Source organism: Vicia villosa, linkage group LG3, assembly GCF_029867415.1.
Source record: "Vicia villosa cultivar HV-30 ecotype Madison, WI linkage group LG3, Vvil1.0, whole genome shotgun sequence".
NCBI lineage: Eukaryota > Viridiplantae > Streptophyta > Magnoliopsida > Fabales > Fabaceae > Vicia > Vicia villosa.
Window position 1 is genome coordinate 81,949,388 of NC_081182.1, and position 18,775 is coordinate 81,968,162.

Consider the following 18,775-nt stretch of genomic DNA (forward strand, 5'->3'; position numbering starts at 1 on the left):
CTAACTAGAGGTTCTCACGTAGACACACTGTGAGGTTTTCCCCGACCATTAACCCTAGTTACTGGAAGGGAATGGACGCTTTCTTACAATAGAAAAAAAAATCACCAATTAAATTCATGAAGGAAGGATCCAATTTAAACCTAGCGAGACTGCTCTTTAAAAAATTAACTCGAAGACCCGTAGCAGGCTCAAAACCCTTGAAGAATATCTTTTATTGACCAAATGTTATCTACTGAAGACTCCGCAAAGATAATTTTGTCGTTCACATACTATAGATGGGAGACACTGATATTCGAGGAGCTAACTCTAAAACAAAATAAGAGACCGAGACCTACAACTCTAAAATACAACCCAAACACGCCTTTTGCCGTAAACATGGAAAAGAAATGAAGTATGGGGTCGCCCTGCTTCTAAGCGCTTTGGAATCTGATTTCTTAGGTCAGACAACCATTGATCAAATTTACAAGATTTCCATAGAAAACACAAGCACGCGTCTATGATCTTCAATTAAGATTAAACCCGAACTTAACAAGCATATACTTCAAAAATTTCAACTTACTGAATCATACGACTTTTCAAAGTCCTCCTTAAAAATGAGACAAACGTTTTTATTTTCTTAGCAAGTCCACTAGTTTATTCAAAACCAACTATCAACTAGTAATCTATCTTTAAAAAATATCGATTGGATCGAGAAAATAAGTTGTCTATAACCTCAACAAGTCTGGATACCAATACTTTGGCAACAAGTTTATAGATACCAATACTTTGGCAACAAGTTTATAGAGAGATCCCAAGAAGGAGATAGGCCAACTAGAAAGAAGAATTAACTTTTGAAATAAGAATGACAAAATAGGACGTGAAATAATGCAGAAGAAAGACAAATTGGTGAAATTGATTAAACATCACACCTATATCCACTCTTAGAAGAAGCCAAAACTTTCTTTAAAAAAAAAGGAAATTATGCCTATCTAGTCTATCTCAGAAAAATAGACAAGGAGAAGTGAGAGCAACACTAGCCCCTCTCTGAAATTGTGTGTATTTTTAACTAAAAATATCTCAGAATTCATTCCAATTAACAATTCATTATATTGGGAGACTTTGGATACTATCGTAAATTGTGAAAATTTTCAAGCTAATGCCACCAACATATTTTTTATTTTAAATAAAAAAAACCATGATTAACTTTATTGAATACTACAAAATTTATTTAAAATTTATAAATTTTGATTGAAAACCATAATTTTTTTTTATCATAATCAAAACTGTCTAATGTTAAATTTAAATTTAATTGACCAAGTTGATGTCTTTGATAGCAAGATTTAGTATCTCCCAATATAATAATAATAAAATTTATAATAATTCATCCTTGTCTGTTTCATCATGAATAGCCCATTTTGCACAAGACAAACATGCATGCAATCAGCATAGAGTTAAACTAAACAAGATTCATACCTATAAGTTTGCTGCTATATTTTAGAACCAAAGCAGTAGATAAGTCCATAGACAAAAAAACAGGATTTCGAAAATGGCTGGTGGGGTATTCCCAGTGGATAACAGTCCAGTTACTGCCATCAACGTCGGTGGCAAGTTAACACTCTCAATCATCATTTCATGCATAGTTGCTGCATCTAGCGGCCTTCTTTATGGATATGACCTCGGAATTTCAGGTTTTCATTTCTTCTCGTTCATTATTCAGTTAATTAATCTATCTATTTATTTGTTTTTCGAAGATTCTTTCTCGATATAAATATTATATATAGCGTCTAGTTTGTTGTCTGTTTATCTGCTATTTCTGTATAATTTTAATAATATAGTAAAATTGATATCGAATTTCAGGAGGTGTTACGACGATGGTGCCGTTTCTTCAAAAATTCTTCCCAGATATTCTAAGAAAGGCTGCTGGTACAGAAGTAAATCTGTATTGTGTGTATGATAGTCAAGTGTTGACATTATTTACGTCTTCTCTGTATCTAGCTGGATTAGTTTCATCACTTGCGGCGAGTAAAGTCACGGCGTTATACGGTCGGAGAAACACCATCTTATTTGGTGGTATGCTCTTCCTGGCCGGTGGTTCAATTAATGGTGGTGCTGAAAATATTCCCATGCTCATTTTGGGTCGTGTTCTTCTTGGTTTGGGAGTTGGTTTCACTAATCAAGTAAGTCATGAATGAAACGTTTTTATATTTCATAAATAAATAATCATTTCATTTATTTTCACTAACTATAACAAATAAACCACAACCGTCTTTAAGGACGTGCAAAGCCGAATTACCGTACAAAATTTTAAATTTAATAGAGTTTAACTATAATTAAATAGGATTTCATATAAATATGTCATATTAATTTGTGCTTAAATAAGTCCCGTATTTATTTTATGAGGTGTGCTAGACACCACCCATTACATCCCAATTTAACACCGCATGCACTATTCACCATATTTATACGGTGAATACGGTGAACAGTATTTTTATTGAATTTTTTAATTAATTGTTGTGAACAATATACGTGAACAATATAGATGTAGTCATTTTTATTAGTAATATAAAATTGGTTAATGAAATATAAAAACTTGATTAATAAAGTGATGAAGTTGTTTAATAAACAATCAGATATTCAAAATAATTTAATAGTAAAATAAAATTGGTTAATGAAAAGTAAAATATTGGTTAATTAAATGATGAAGTAGGTTAATAAACGTTAGATATTAAAAATAATTTATAGTTATAAAATAAAGTTGGTTAATGAAAAGTAAAATTTTGATAATGACGATATGAAGTTGGTTATTTTATTCCTTAAAATAATTTATGTCTTGATGTCAGTACACTCAATAACCAAGTTCTAAATTACATTAACCAACTTTTCACACTCTATTAACTAATTTTATTTTGCGACTGAATAATATTTTTTGATATCAGAATATATATATATATATTAACTAAATATAAATTGTAATTAACCAAATTTTTATATACTATTAATCAAAGTTGTTTTAATGTAAAAATCAAAAAAAAAAAGTCAAAATAAAAAAAAATTACGGTTTATTGTATTTACGAACAATAATTATGGTGTAGATGTAATGTTTGTATTATGGTGTAGATGTAATGTTTGTGTCAATAACATTACTCTTATTTTATAAAACTCTGAGACGGCTAAAAAACTAATTTGTCTCTTATAAAACTTTCAAAGATCAATGATGTTAAGACAAGACAAAGTACATGTCATGCTATACTATATTTTTTTCTTCACCAATCTATTTATATTTATGTTGCGTCATTTTCTGCAATTTGTTATTCACTTTTCATTGAATAATATTTCTCTTTTAGGTAAAGCCAAAAAAAAAATATATATATTTCTCTTTTAGGTAAAATTAATCATTAGGAAGTACAAAGTAACCGTTAAACCTAAAATAGATTTGGCAATTGTTTAGAGCAACGATAATAAATATTTTTATTTATTCGAAACCACCACTAAATAGATCCATTGAAAATAAAAATAGTGGGTGGATATTAGGAAGAGATGTTCCCTTTCTGTCCATTTTTTTTGTAAATTTTGTATTAAAATTAATTAATATTATACAAATATAATTGTATAAACGTATTAAAAATTATCCTAAAATATAAAAGTTATATTCGATTTCTTTATACTACACCCGTCTAAAATATAATTTAATTTATTTTACAATTATCTTCATTGTTAAAAGAAGTCTTTTACTAATAAGAAATTAGTGACATCTCTTGTTTTGTTTTTTATCTCACTTTCACTCTCTTGACTTATAAAGGCCATGAAATATAAACCCGTCCTAATCAATATGAGCATTGTGTACAATATACAGAATAAATTAAATTACTCACTATAAATAAATAAAAGTCAACAAAAAAAATTAATGATGATAAAAATACATTATTTATTCTATATTGCAAGTCACAAGTTCAACTCCTCACAAAGACAAAAAATTCTCTATTGAAAGTCTTAAGTTCAACTTTCACTGAGATACAAATATTTGTGAATCTAAATATTAAAATTGAAAATTATTAAATAAATTATTATTATATATTAAAATTATGTTTCAAACTATTTTGTTGACAATTTATTCTCTTACATATCAAATATATATTTTTTATACCCAAACATATATTTTTAACTAAACCCTAATATTTATCACAAATTACAATTACAATTTAATTAATTAAAATTATATATATATATATATATATATATATATATATATATATATATATATATATATATATATATATATATTACAAATGATAACTTTTATGAACAAACCTACATTAGAGATACGCCTCTAAACATTTTAAAAGAAATAGTTGTTTTTTTTTTTATGAAGCTTTATAGTGGTCGAAACTGAAGATTAGTAGATTTTCACTTATGACGTTTAACAAGCGAGTTTTTCATTAATTTTTTTAAGAAAAAAACACAATTTTGATTACAATGAATTGAAACTAACTTAGATTTTAATATAATTTTTTTTTTGATATTTTCAATTTTACTTTCATTTTTAATTTTTATTTATTAATAACTTATATTTTTTTAATCCAAGAAATATTTTATAAAGAAATATTTATTTGAGCTAATAAATAATTATATAATTTTTTTGGGTGTCTATATATAAAAACTATAAAGTAATTAAAATAGATATTGGTCTTTTATTTAAATAAAAAAACTTGTTTAACTTACAATAAAAGATAATTTTTAGTTCACCATGATAACCCAATAAATATAGCGCGCTTATAATTAAAATATTTTTATTTTCACATTTTACAGTCATCTTCTTTTATTCCTCTAATAATATTCTTTATTTTCTTTGCTTCTCCATTTCATATATATAAAATTTCATACATATACAAATTATACATTCACATTACATCTTGACACATATTATTATAAATTACATACATGTACAATTAATATATTCAACCTACTGCAAACTCAAACTATTAAAATTTGATTTTATTTTCTATTACATACACTTATTTTAATAAAAATTGAATTAATAAATTTTCAAATAATTTGATAAAAACCTATAAGAACTTATTCAATCCCCCAAAAATTAAATTAATCAACTTTTATGTAATTCAATAAAAAATTATAAGAGCTAATTTAATTCATATAAAAATGAAAACAATTTTTATTCTGTCAATATAACTGATAACATTATCACTACTTAAATCGTTCACAAATAAGAGATAATCGACTGTGTATAAACAATTATAGAAATGCAATTTATTATATTTTTCCATTATCATTATTTTTCCTATCTATATTTTTTTCCTATCAATATTTTAAAAAAATAATATTCTTTTTAAAATATAAATTTTAATGATAAATACTGTTATATGTTCCAAAATTTTAACTTCAAATATTAAATCTCATATCAATGATAAAAAAGTTATCAAATAATTCTTTCAAATTTAACTTATAATTGTGAAATAGATAAATAAATACTTTAAATTGTTTCTAAAATATTATTTTACATTATAATTGCAGATACATATCACAAAATTAAATTATAATTTTCAAAAATCATTTATAATTTATTACATAAAAATGTCCAATAATGTATTGTTAAATTATTCATTACCCTTTAAATTGAGGAGAGTAATTGTTGCAAATGAATTACTCTCCTCAAGGAGAAAAAAAAGTTAATTGTCCTGAGGCCTGTTACGATTTTCAGGTTGTGATTCCATACCATAAATCACTTGTTCATACACCACATAAACTGCAGATATCAGATTCATTTGCCCAAGTATTACTAATTACTTTGCAATTCGAGCAACTAATGAAAGGGGGAGAATTGAGAAAGAAGAATTGTATTGAGATTGATAGTCACTAATACAATAGAGAATGTGGTTTTGTAGTTTAATTACAACTTTCTAATTGGTTTACTTGTTAAGCAATTTAACCAATAAACTCAATTATTCTTGGCTAACTTTCAAACCACCTAATTTACCAACTAATAACAAACAAACACAACTAATTAGTTAGGTTGTAGAATGAACTTTGATGTAGTTCTATAATAAAATTTATCAAGAAATACTTTGATAAAATTATTTTTATAAAAATATTATGGAACATCTGTGATGAAATGTTTATGGAACCTATTTGAGTTTCACACACTTCTAACAAGTTGTCCTACAGTGCTATGGTCAACACATTTATTAATACTATTGAAAACATTGTTTTATGTATATTTCTCATTCTTATAACATTCTACTATTGTAAAAGGCTGCACCATTGTACCTATCTGAAATTGCACCTCCAAAATGGCGAGGCACAATAGGCACAAGCTTTCAATTCTTCTTAGGAATCGGTGTAGTAGCTGCCGGTTGCATAAACTTCGGCACTGCCAAACACACATGGGGATGGAGACTCTCTCTTGGACTTGCAGTCTTCCCTGCAATAATCATGACATTTGGTGCCTTCTTGATCACCGATACACCCAACAGCTTAGTAGAACGTGGCAAGATAGACCAAGCCAGAAAAGCCCTAAGCAAAGTTAGAGGATCATCCATTGATATTGAACTTGAGTTAGAAGAACTTATTAAGTGGACCGAAGTCGCAAAATCGGTGAAACAAGAGCCGTTTAAGACTTTATTGAAAAGAAAGTATCGACCTCAGTTGGTTATGGCATTCGCAATCCCGTTTTTTCAGCAACTTACGGGAATCAGCGTTGTTGCTTTTTATTCACCTAACCTCTTTCAATCTGTGGGGTTGGGACATGATGGTGCGTTGATTTCTGCTATTGTACTTGGTGTTGTTAGCTTTGTATCTGTCATTGTCTCTGCCGGTATTGTTGATTGTTTTGGTAGAAGATTCTTGTTCATAACTGGTGGTATTGTTATGTTTGTGTGCTTGGTAAGTGAATTACTATAACAAGTTTATCTTTGAATTATAATTATATTTTTGATATACTAATTTGCATGAACAATGTGCAGATTGCGGTGTCCATTGTGTTGGCAGTGGTGACTGGTGTTCATGGTACAAAGGACATATCAAAGGGAAACTCAATATTGGTATTGGTGCTATTGTGTTTCTATGCTGCTGGTTTTGGTTGGTCTTGGGGTCCTCTAACATGGTTAATTCCAAGTGAAATTTTTCCAGTGAATATCAGAACCGCGGGACAAAGCATAGCTGTTGCTGTGCAATTCATAGTGATATTTGTGTTATCACAAACATTTTTGACAATGCTATGCCACTTCAAATTTGGGGCCTTTGTGTTCTATGCTTTTTGGGTTGCAGTGATGACTCTATTTATTATCTTCTTCTTGCCTGAGACTAAAGGAATTCCTTTGGAGTCTATGTATACTATATGGGAAAAACACTGGTTTTGGTCTCGGTTTGTTGAAGGAGAAGATGGTGAAGGAAATCATGCATAAAATTTGTACACAAAATGGTTGTAAAATATTGATGTTTAGCTTATGCACATTGTAATGAAGACTCATTTTGAAACACAGTTTACTACTGTTATTAGTGATACTCCCTCAATCCCTTAGTATAATAACATCTATGCCAACTATGATCGTATGATGAGTAAACTGTGTATTAATTTTATAAAACTTCATCAATAATATAAATATTATTAAAAAGTGTCTTAAAAGTCAATGCACATATCTATAATTAACAGTGCACATATTTCAGGTACATGTGTAATGAAAGGGAATTCAGGTACGCTAATAAGTAATTTTAGTTCATAGGTGAGGGCTTCATTGATATTTAAGTTGTTTGGAAGGGTAGTGTCATTTATCTAGTGAATGTTTATTCGTCCTGTCAATTGAATTTGGAGTGATTGTTATGGAAGGAGTTATTGGCTCGTAAGGCTAAGTTTGATGTAGGGGAGTGATATATTGGTGGTGATTTCAACGCAATTAAGAGGTTGGAGGAGAGGAAGGTAACTAGTTTGGTCAGCAATAGGGTGGAGTTAAGGGAATTCAGGAAGATTATATTAAGCTTGACCTTGTGGATCTGCCTATATTTGGGGGCAAATTTATGTGGTATAAGACTGATGGTTCTGGTATGAGTCGTTTGGACATATTTCCCGTTTCTGATGGTTTGATTGCTAGTTGGAAGGTAGGAGCTCAAGAGGTGGGGTGGCGAATATTTGAGACCACAATCCTATTTGGATTAGAATAAGGAGTTTAATTGGGATCCTAACATGGTAGTAGGTAAAAGGGCTTCTTTGTTGAAGTAGAAGTTGAAACTTCTCAAAGTTCAGTTGAGATTTTGGAATAGGACAGTGTTTTGTTCTTTGGATTTGTAGGTTGATGATGCAGTAAAAAAATTAACGAATCGGACAAAGCATCGGTTGCAGGCGAAGGGGAAATATGTAAGCAGTTAATGGAGGATTGTTTGCTTGCTTCGAGTTCCGTTTGGAATGAGCTATAGCGAAGGGAGAAGGATATTTTACAAAAATTGAGGTATGAGTAGGTCTTCGACGAGGACAGGAACTCTAAGTATTTTCACAATTCTTTGATGGAGAGGTATAAAAGAAACTCAGTTGTGGGTTTAGAATATAGATATGAGTCGGGGGAGAATTGAGAAGGTGGAGAACATCAAGCTGAAAGCTTATTCTTTTTTCAAGAAGAGATTCACTTAAAGGAAGTATAGTAGACCCAAGCTGGATAGTGTTTAGTTCGGTATACTGTCTAGTGCTGAGTGCTCTTCGTTAGAGGCACCTTTTTGGTTGGAAGAGATCAAACAGGTAGTATGGAACAAAGAGAGGGATAAAAGTCTTGGTCCAAATGGGTATAATATGAGTTTTTAAGAGTTGTTGAAACATCATGCAAGAGGATGTAGTGGGTTTCGTTAATGATTTCTATAGTAACAGAGAATGCCTAAAGCAGTGACTTCCATCTTCATTGCTTTGTTACCACCACCAATCTGCAATGCTAGGAGGAATTCAGGCCCATTTACCTTGTGGGGTCCTTGTATCGGATTGTGTTGAAGTTGTTGTTGTCCTATAGAGTGAAAAAAATGGTGGGTAAGTTGATTTCTACTCAACATACTGCTTTTATTTCAGGAAGAGCTATGATGGATGGAGTGTTAGTTCTTAACGAAATCATGGACTATGTTGTTAGAAATAAAAGTGAGTGTAATTTAGTGAAAGTGGATTTCGCTACAGTATATGATTATGTTTCGTGGGAATATTTGAAGTACATGATAGGTAGAATGAATTTTGGATCGAGATGGCTTAGGTGGATGGATATGTTGGTCTTTTCAAGTTCTAAGTTTGTTCTTACTAACGGCACTCCTCGGCGAACTTTGAATGGGGGAAAGGTTTGTGCCAAGGGGATCTTTTATCTCCTTTCTTATCTTTTATACCGGCTGAAGGTCTTGCAGGGTTAATGAAGAATGTTATTTGGCTTGAGAATTTTTTTAGTGTTATATTTGAAAATAATCTTGCCTAGGGCAACACTTTGGGACCGTCTTAGGAAAGGGCGACAATGTGAGGCCGCTTAAAGGGAGGTATCGTCTCACCCCTATGTTTTCCTCGCCCATAGGGAGAAGAAACGTGGGATAAGATATGTCTTGGATAAAGAGAATGTCGTAGTAGTTACTGACCCATGTTTCTCTTGGGAATAGGGATTTAATAGTTCACCTCTTGACTATGTGGGTGACGATCTTTCCCAAGAAAACCCTAAGAATTAGAAACTCTTATAAATACATTATCCCTCAAACGGATAAGTGGACTCTCATATTCACTCAATACTACACAGAGAGAACTTCGCTCATAGTAGCCCTAACAGCGTCAATCTAACTGTCTGCCTGCAGCCTTGCAAAACCGGCCGCCAACAGAGTCTCTCACCTCACATGAGCTAGTCCCTTAAATAGCCTCAAAGACCACCATATAGAGCTACCCGATGCCTTGAGCTAGCCCTCACCCCTAAATGTGTAATATACCTACTAGGGCCTTTGAGTCTCCATGCCCTTGCAGGGAGAACACGCACACACACCTGTACTTTTTAGACAGTACAGTGGCGCTCATCGTGGGTCCCAGTAAAACTAACCTAGGCCACACCACTATCTCATTTTCCTCTCAGGAGATGACTGATAGGGTCCTACATCACGTAACAAGCACAATCGCTAGGGGTATCTCTGGGAGGGGCCTCTCCAGGGCTGCTCGACAAGGATACATGAGGAATGTGCTCGGAGTAAACATCATATCCCCCGGTTTTCCTAAGGGCACCATAGGAATCACCGGGGTCAACATCACTTTTTCTGAAGAAGCCCTTAGTCATCACTGTCCAGCATGGCAACTAGAATATCTTGTGTGTCCAGATATACCCATGTAGTTCAACTAATGTCTTATTCTAGAATGCCTTCCATAAGTTACAACTGAATATGGACAACGTGTAAGGATCCATGGGCTCTCTAATAGGATTATCGGAGGAACATATACAGATTATGAGTCATGGGGCCCTGGAATCCACCTGCGACGAGGGAGCTGATGCTAAAACCATTAAAGTTAGCTACCTTATTATGGACACCATGTCGCCTTACAACATTACCCTGGGGTTCCCGACCATCAATGCACTAGGAGCGGTAGTATCCACCGAATATTTAACCTTAAAATATCTGCTCCTAAATGCCAAAGTTGGAACCATCCAAGGAGATCAACAAGTGGCGCATGAGTGTTATCTGAGCAGCCCAGAGACAGCCAGAGAATAGCTTGCCCTTATTGATAACCACTCTTCCGAATTTCAAAATATTGATTCCGAGGGTTGGGACCCCAAATTGGGCGTAGAGGCGTGGCGACCGACGCCCATAGAGGACCTGAAGGAAGTTCAAATAAAACCTCATATCCATTAGGTCACAAAGATAGATATCTCCTTGTTTTTAGGGGAGGAGAAGGAGCTAGTTGACCGACTCAAAAGAAACGCCGACCTGTTTTCCTGGGACCCCTCAAACATTCCAGGTATAGATGCCTAAGTCGTGAGCCATCTCCTTGCCATCCATCCATCCGCCAAACCAGTGGCGCAAAGGAAGCAGAAGGTGGGAGAAGTGAAGAGGGTTGCCATTGATGAAGAGGTGGAAAAGTTATCCAGCGCTAGATTCATCACTGAGACGAAGTACCCCACCTAGCTAGTCAATATAGTCTTGGAACAAAAGGTCAACAACAAATGGCGCATGTGCGCAGACTTCACAAATCTGAATGTCGCCTCCCCCAAGGACCTTTACCCATTGTCGGATATCGACCTCCTAATCGACAGGTCCTCAGGCTACTATGTACTGAGTTTCATGGACGCCTACTTAGGAAACAAACAAATCAAGATTGACCGCCTTCATATCGAACTAAGGAAACTACTACTATAATTGCATGCCCTTAGGCCTCAAAAACTATGGCTCCATATATCAGCGTGTCATACCCCAAAATTTGCCCATCATATCCCAAGATATTTTGAATCACCTGACTCTCAATTGCTCAAAATAATATATGAACAGAGCACATTTACTCCCTCCTAAGCAACAAGACCCAAAATTAGGGTTTCTGATTTAATTAGGGAAAATCAACCTCTGATGCCTCAAGTGAATCCCATGGCTTCTCATATGATTCAAAGTATCCTCATGCCAAGTTTCAAGCCCTGATTCAAAAGATTGCTCACTCAATGGCCCAAACGATCAATAATCGACTAGTTGACCTAAAAGTCAAACTATGGTCAAACCACAGTCAAAACTTCTAATTTTTTGTCAACATCCTCATTATGAAGCATCATTCATCATTTGATCGAGGATTGATCATGATGCGTCAAAGAAAACTCCAAAATCATCAAAAACCTAAGTTTCTAAATTAGGGGTTTTAAGGAGAAAGTCAACCCAACTTTGACCAGCCATAACATTCACATGGAACATCAGAAATTTCCCATCCAAAGCTTATTTTGAAGGAAATTGAATTCTCTACAACTTTGTGTCTCACATGCCAAGTCCAAAAATGCTTTATTTGGAAGATATAAGCCAAAACATTACAAGTCCTTCTAGAAGATCACAAACAAGTCATCTTTTTGCAAAGAAGTGTACATGAACATGAAAGCTTCAATGAAGATGAAACCAAAAGGAGTGTTTAAAGGACTCTTTGAGCTTTCTAAAAATTATGAGAACACCTTCATATGATTAAAAATGAGGGAGATACAAGTCGCACAAGTTGAGCCTTTTTGAAGAGGTGCATAAAGGAAAATACTTGTCAAAGTCAAAAAAATTCCAAATGGGCCTAAGTTCTTATGATATAAATTGATTCTTAAGCCCATCTGTAACCTCTAAGGCCAATTGCACGTTTTCTTATTATTTATTTTGGAATTTATTCATTTAAATCCAATTTTAATTAAGATAAAATATAAAAAAACAAATCTTTAAGTGAAAGGATTATTTCTTACTATTCTTGAGGACCAAGCAAGCCATGGGATCTAATATTTTCGAAAATATTGAGATTGGCACAATATTGAATCAAATTGGAAGATTTTCATACAAATTTGCAATCAAATATTTTCCATTCAAAGAGAATATATTCTTTCATTATTTTTGACCTAAAAATATTCCAATATATATACTCAGTCATTCAGTATACCTAGGGACGAAATTAAGAGAAAAAGGAGGCCACCACACTAGGGTTTTCACTCAAAATTCTTTCAAAAAGCTTACAAATTCGAACCTCTAATGGTAGCCATCCTCAAGTCCTTCCAACCATCAAAATCAAATCCTAAGGTGACAAAAGAGGGGATCTGAATCTTTAGATGGAAGCTTGAACGTGTGAAACCTTGTCCACCATTGTTAGGGCTTTCGAGGTCCTATTCTTCGGACTACCATGTACAGGCGTTTTAAGACAATATAAACACCACCATGAGATTCGCAGCATCCCAATTAGTAAATCTGGGCGTTTAGTTTTCTGTTTTAACGTTGTTTGTGCAGGTTTCACGATTCAAAGGTTTTTTCGCGGCTAAAACCGCAGCAAAAATCCTAGGTAAATTCGCAGGAAATATGGAGGAAGAAGATGAAGTCTAGCATGGCAGACAGGATCACGCGTGTAGCTGTTTGTATGGCTGGTCAGCGCTAATCTCTCTCTCTCTCCCTTTGTCCAACACGCGCGGAGCATCACAAGTGGCCAGTCAAACTTTCCACTTTCTCTCTCACGCTCTGATTCGCTCATGAATCCAACGCGTGGGACCCATGCGTGGACTATTCTTTGTGAAGTCAAATTTATTCTTTTCTCTTTCATATTTATTGTTTGTTGGTTATGTTACTAACAGATGAATGAAACAGCATATATGGCAAAAGCATTCTTGACGCATCCTTTCCATCCTAGGTTCGATCCCAGGCTAAGTAGTGTGTTTTTTTAATTGTTGGTTCACAGATTCAATACAGCAGTCCCTGTGTTACCACGATGCATCCTCGCCTATCAGCCATTTGATCCCCAACGATCAGGATCTGAAGGTCCAGGACGAAGCTCCACCATACACCCTCATAAACTAACCACACCCAATCTGAGCTAAGTTTTTTATTTTTTATTTTAGTTTTAGTTTTAATTACATAACTTTTTTTATTTGTTTCTTTTATTTTCTTTTACTTATGTTATTTAAACAATTATTTTTATAATAATAATCATTTATTTTATTTAATCAGAAACTCGATTCTTCCAAATTTATCAATAATTGTTTTTACACGATAAAAATTATTATTTTGTATATATTTTTAATTAATTAATTAAAAATTAATAATTAATATTTAGGGTTGTTAACCTTGATGCATTTATAAACCAGGTAGGTGTTATTCATCAATGCATTTTTAGCCTTCTAAATCTTTTGGGTCACAATAAGTTTTCTTAAATAATCCTTTAAGTTTAGGGTTAAGGTTTGTAAACCTTTTTAGGGTTTGTAGATCATTCATACACTAAAAGTTCTTTTCTTTTGTGCGAATTTTTTGCAGGGTTACTCCAGTATCCTCCGATTACGCGCCATCAATCAAAAAGCTAAGTTTCTAACTCTCTCTTTGTTAATTATCATTTTAATTTTAATTTTGCCTCATAGGATTAAATAGGGTTTGTTTCAATGGTCTATGAATTACTCCTACACTCACCCCTATTGTTTTTCTGTTTAATTCTCAGATATCAGAGTCAATCGAAGATTCGAGGAAGATCGAGGCATTCAATGTTTAAAACTAATTATCGATCCTTCTTATTTTTCCGCCTTTTAATTTCCCCCATCCCCGCAGGTGTTTATTGTAATAGCGTAGGAACTTTAATTTCTGCCTTTAATTTCTGCTCATTTTAAACTGCGTGGTTAGTAATCCTAGGGAGTGCAAGCCTTGAATTGAACATAGAATCACCAATAATTACAAGATAAATTATCTAAATTGAATCACGTGATTGTTGCACCCACACACCTTTAGGGTAATCTCTCTTGTTGCCTGTTGCCTTATAAACATGTTGCCTCTAAGTATGCTAAATAGTCAAAGTCCCTCGATTCCGAGGATACCTAAAGCAATGTTGCCTTCAAAGTTATTGAAACTCCCTCGATGTTGCCTCGGTAAATGATTTGTCCCTGTAACTCGGTGAACTGACTTTTATTTTATAAGCAACAATGTTGCGGTGAGCATGAGTCGCCACCGACTTTTATTTTGTCCAATGTTAGGAAAGGTAAAAAGTACAGAAAAAGACCTTTTTTAAAAGAAAACGGGCTCGGGGGTAAGTTATGAAAAGGGAAGGTGTAAGCACCCTTTTCATCCGTAGTTATCTACGGGCTCTTAATTTGCTTAGCTCATGTTTTGTTTGTTTTGAGTTGAAAAGAGGCATAAGGACTTTAGCGTAAATGCGTAGCCTTAGTTTTTCGAAATAGTAGTGAAAAGATGTTTTTTATTGAGCTAGGCAGGTTAAGAGCACTACCCTAACTAATTGGTCTTTTTCCGTAGTTTTTAAGGTTCCTAGGACTATCCATACTATATAGGAGTAGGTAGTCCTTGTTTATATTGGACGTGTGGGTCATCGAAGAGTCATCGAGGTCGTTTGAAGGCAACAAGTAGAGGTACCTTTAGCAATTTCGAAGGGACGATCGTCACTTTTTCGTAGGCAACAATCGAGGGTCATCGAGGGACTTAATGACGATTTTATACCGAGAGACCTTTGCTAATGAGTACCTCTACATTCCGAGGGACACGACCTTTATAATTATCCATAAGGCAACCAAGAGGGGCGTACCCTAAAGGTGAGTGTGTGAGCAGTAATATAGGTGTGTTATGTTCAAATATTTAATCTTGATGTTAGTGATCTAACGGTTGATTATTAGTCTTGCCATACAATCCTATTAAACTAACAGTTAAATATGTACAAAAAATTAAAGTGCGGAATGTAAAGGTCATACGCTATTACATAACTAAACGAATGGGGATAGAAAATTATTATAATAATCGAATGATTAAGTGCAAAATTAAATAACTTATAAGTGTAGTACCTCGCAAAACAAGAAAACCAGAAAGTGTTAGTACGTATATATAAAATGATATATGAATAATGAAAAAATATGAAAAATATTATCAAAGGGAAATCTAACAATTAAATCCTAAATGAAATTGAATATTTTTTTGTATTTTTGATAATAGTAAGAAAATAAAATTTAACTAAACATAATTTTTTGTATTTTTATGTTTGATATTGTTTTTGGTATTTTAATGATATTATACTAAAGTTAGTAAAACTTTAAATCTAAACACATGATAGTTCTAAGCACATGTTAATGATACTGGATAATAAAAAAAATACAAAGTTTCACACCTAAAACTCATACTTATTAAATAATAAAACTAGAATAATAATAACTAATAAAATAAATTGAAAAAAAGTATAGAAAGAAAAATTCAAATAGGAAGGCAAACCCTCCTTTCACGCAAATGCCACGACAAAAAAAAAATATAGAATCCAACAACAAATTACAACCTGACACGTGGCGATTTGTTTAGAATAAATTAAGTAAAAAAAATTCACTAAAAAAAAGGAGAGCATTTGGTATAGCATGGCATTGACATCTCTTTCTCTAAATAGATTTTTCTATCTCTCTTCATTCACAGTAATAAAATCCCAACAGCAATTCAAACAACACATCAGATACATACATAAAATTCTCCTTCTCTGCATATTTCGTTCAACTCTCAACTCTTTTGTCTCTGTTTCAAAGGTCTCTCACTCAAATTCAACAACAGTCTAGAAACATAAAACCTTAATGAATCAACCTTCCCTCTAATTTCTCAATTAAAACCAATCAATTAAAATCCAAAACACAGCATTCATGAGATTTCAACAAAAATTGGGAATTCTAACACATGAACAAGCAATAATCAAATGAGAAATGGAAATTGAGAACGAAAAAGAAAGCACATGGTTACCGTCGGAGTCGACGCGTTGCGATACTTGATTTTGTGCATTTTGGAGATGCGGTGTTGCGAGTGGTTCGATCGGTCATCTGTCTGCGAAGCTGTGGCAGAGGTTTCAGATGTGTGGTCGGAAAAGAGTTTGTCCAAGGAGACACGGTTGCGCGTCTGAGACTCCGGCGATGACCGATTCTACATCAGCGGCGGTCCTGACGGTTTGCGGTTTCGTGAGTCCTCACAAGTAGATTCACGTTCGTCGTTTCGGCCAAGCTGCAATCGGAGGCTTCTCACTGCGGTTCAGGGGCTCGATGATGGAGGGCTTCTTTCAGTCTTTTCCTTTCTGCAAAAACAAAACAACTGGGAACAAGATCTGTTAGATTTTCATTATTGTTTACGGCTGTTTTGTGTGAATTAAATCAAAGAGGACGATGATGATTATGATGTTGGTTTTGATGTTGATTGTTGTCACAGATTTATGTGAAATTTTGAAGGCTGATGGAGAGATTCATTGTAATGAGCAAGGGATCTCTTTTATTGAACAAAACAAGGTTAGTAATGGTTTAACTTTTGTACGTGACTGTGATTAAAATGAAGAGATGATGGGATCATGGAAATTGGTGCGGCCGTCCCCCAAAGTCTTAAATTGAGACCCTATTTATGCAAAGATGTTAGGTTAACAAAATTGGTAAAAATCAAATAGTAATTAACATAATCAAAACTTCAAATCAAAATGTGATTTGATTTTGATATTTTAATTACTTATATTGATTCGTTCCAAAAATAAAAGTGTTGTTCTAAAAATAGAATAATCTAAAGAAGGAATAAAATCTCTAAATATTTTTTGTTTATATATATTTTTAAATAGGATAAAAATTAAGTTATATACTATTCTAAAGCGAAATGCTAAATGACTATCCTAACATGAAACGAAACATAAACAAGATATATATATATATTTTTTATTTAATGATTTTTTTGATATTTTTGTGAATAAAAAATGAAAAAATTGAAAAATTAATATTTTAAAAAATGCTTAAATACGAAAATTAAAAATTAAAATAATAAAAATATTCTTTTTTGTGATTTTTGAATATAAAATAAAAATAAAATTAAAACGGTTAGATGCAAAATAAAGGAAAAATGTTAGAGGTGAGATTTGAACCCGGGACTTTGCACTTGCAAACCTTACTTCCTCACCGACCGGGCTATGTCAATTATTTGAAATAAAATGACATATGAAAATATATGCGGGCAAATTTTGGGGTATGACAGTCCCTATTGCTAAGGTATCCTCGCATGATGTCTAAAAAGATTAATGACTATTATATCCTTCCCTTAGACTACCTGCCCTCTTTATGGCGAGGGACAGTCTTATGGCGAGCGATAACTCGATGACCCTTTCAACATCCAATTGAAAGACTTCCTGCCCTCTTATGGTATGGATAGATCCTTTTGCCCAAAAAGCTAAAAGAACAAATTTCTAAACTTAGGGTAGTTGCTACTAATTGCTTGCTCTAAAAACTCTTTTTCAAATTCAAAATTCATATTCAAAATTTCCCCACTCTTTTCCAATACTTTCAAAACAAGGCTACGCTTATTTATAAGCTAAAGTCCTTAACGAAATCTTTTTACTATTCACACACGACACTTCAAACTTTTCAAATAATTCAAAAGTGAGCTAAAGCAATTAAGAGCCCATGGATAACCATGGATGCAAAGGGTGCCTTACACCTTCCCTTTGTATAACTTACCCCCCGAACTCAAAATCTTTTTAAGGTCTTTTCCTGTTCTTTTAGCCTTTTCTAAAATTGGATAAAATAAAAGTCGGTGGCGACTCATGCTTAACCGCGACATTTTCTTTAAAAGTCAGTTCACCGTATTACACAGCGACTCATGGATGTTGCCTTTGCTCATAAGATTAGACAAAACCTTAAGGTGTATGTTGACGACATGATTATCAAGACGACAAAAAGACACAATCACGTTAATGAACAGGAGGACATCCTGCAATCAGTAAGAAATTATGACATGCACCTAAATCCGGCCAAATGCTCTTCTAGAGTACAAGCGGGAAAATTTTTGGGATTTATGCTAACGAGGAGGGGGATTGAATTCAATCCAAAAACTGCCACGCATACATCAATATGAGGAGCCCCACTAATATGAAGGAAGCGCAACATCTTACTGGACGTCTAGCCTCCCTTTCTCGCTTCCTCTCCTGCGCGGGCGACAATCTTTGTTTTCCACCACACGGTTAACTAGATGTGTAAGAACAAAATGACCATTTTTATATAAGCCCAGATATCATAATTCACCCCCTTTATAAAGATTCTCATCATCTATGTCAACAAAGCATGCCCTTTTCCATTGAAGGATGGAGGTCTGTTTAGTGAATCGATTAAAGTTATAT

The 18,775-nt window shown here is 33.4% G+C and overlaps 1 protein-coding gene across 1 annotated transcript; it reads left to right on the forward strand.

Moving 5' to 3' along the window:
* Nucleotides 1-1,459: 1,459 nt before the first annotated feature.
* LOC131656209 (sugar transport protein 5-like) lies at nucleotides 1,460-7,515 on the forward strand. Its single transcript, XM_058925969.1, has 4 exons — nucleotides 1,460-1,667; nucleotides 1,837-2,156; nucleotides 6,247-6,876; nucleotides 6,957-7,515. The coding sequence occupies exons 1-4, from the start codon at nucleotides 1,526-1,528 to the stop codon at nucleotides 7,395-7,397; spliced, it is 1,533 nt and encodes a 510-aa protein (XP_058781952.1). The 5' UTR covers nucleotides 1,460-1,525; the 3' UTR covers nucleotides 7,398-7,515.
* The last annotated feature ends 11,260 nt before the right edge of the window (nucleotides 7,516-18,775 follow it).

Excerpts from the sequence above, each read along its gene's own strand:
- LOC131656209 (XM_058925969.1), top strand. The coding sequence starts at position 1,526 with ATGGCTGGTGGGGTATTCCCAGTGGATAACAGTCCAGTTACTGCCATC. Across the intron at positions 1,668-1,836 it reads ATATGACCTCGGAATTTCAG|GAGGTGTTACGACGATGGTG; the intron begins GTTTTCATTTCT and ends ATCGAATTTCAG. Across the intron at positions 6,877-6,956 it reads TTGTTATGTTTGTGTGCTTG|ATTGCGGTGTCCATTGTGTT; the intron begins GTAAGTGAATTA and ends AACAATGTGCAG.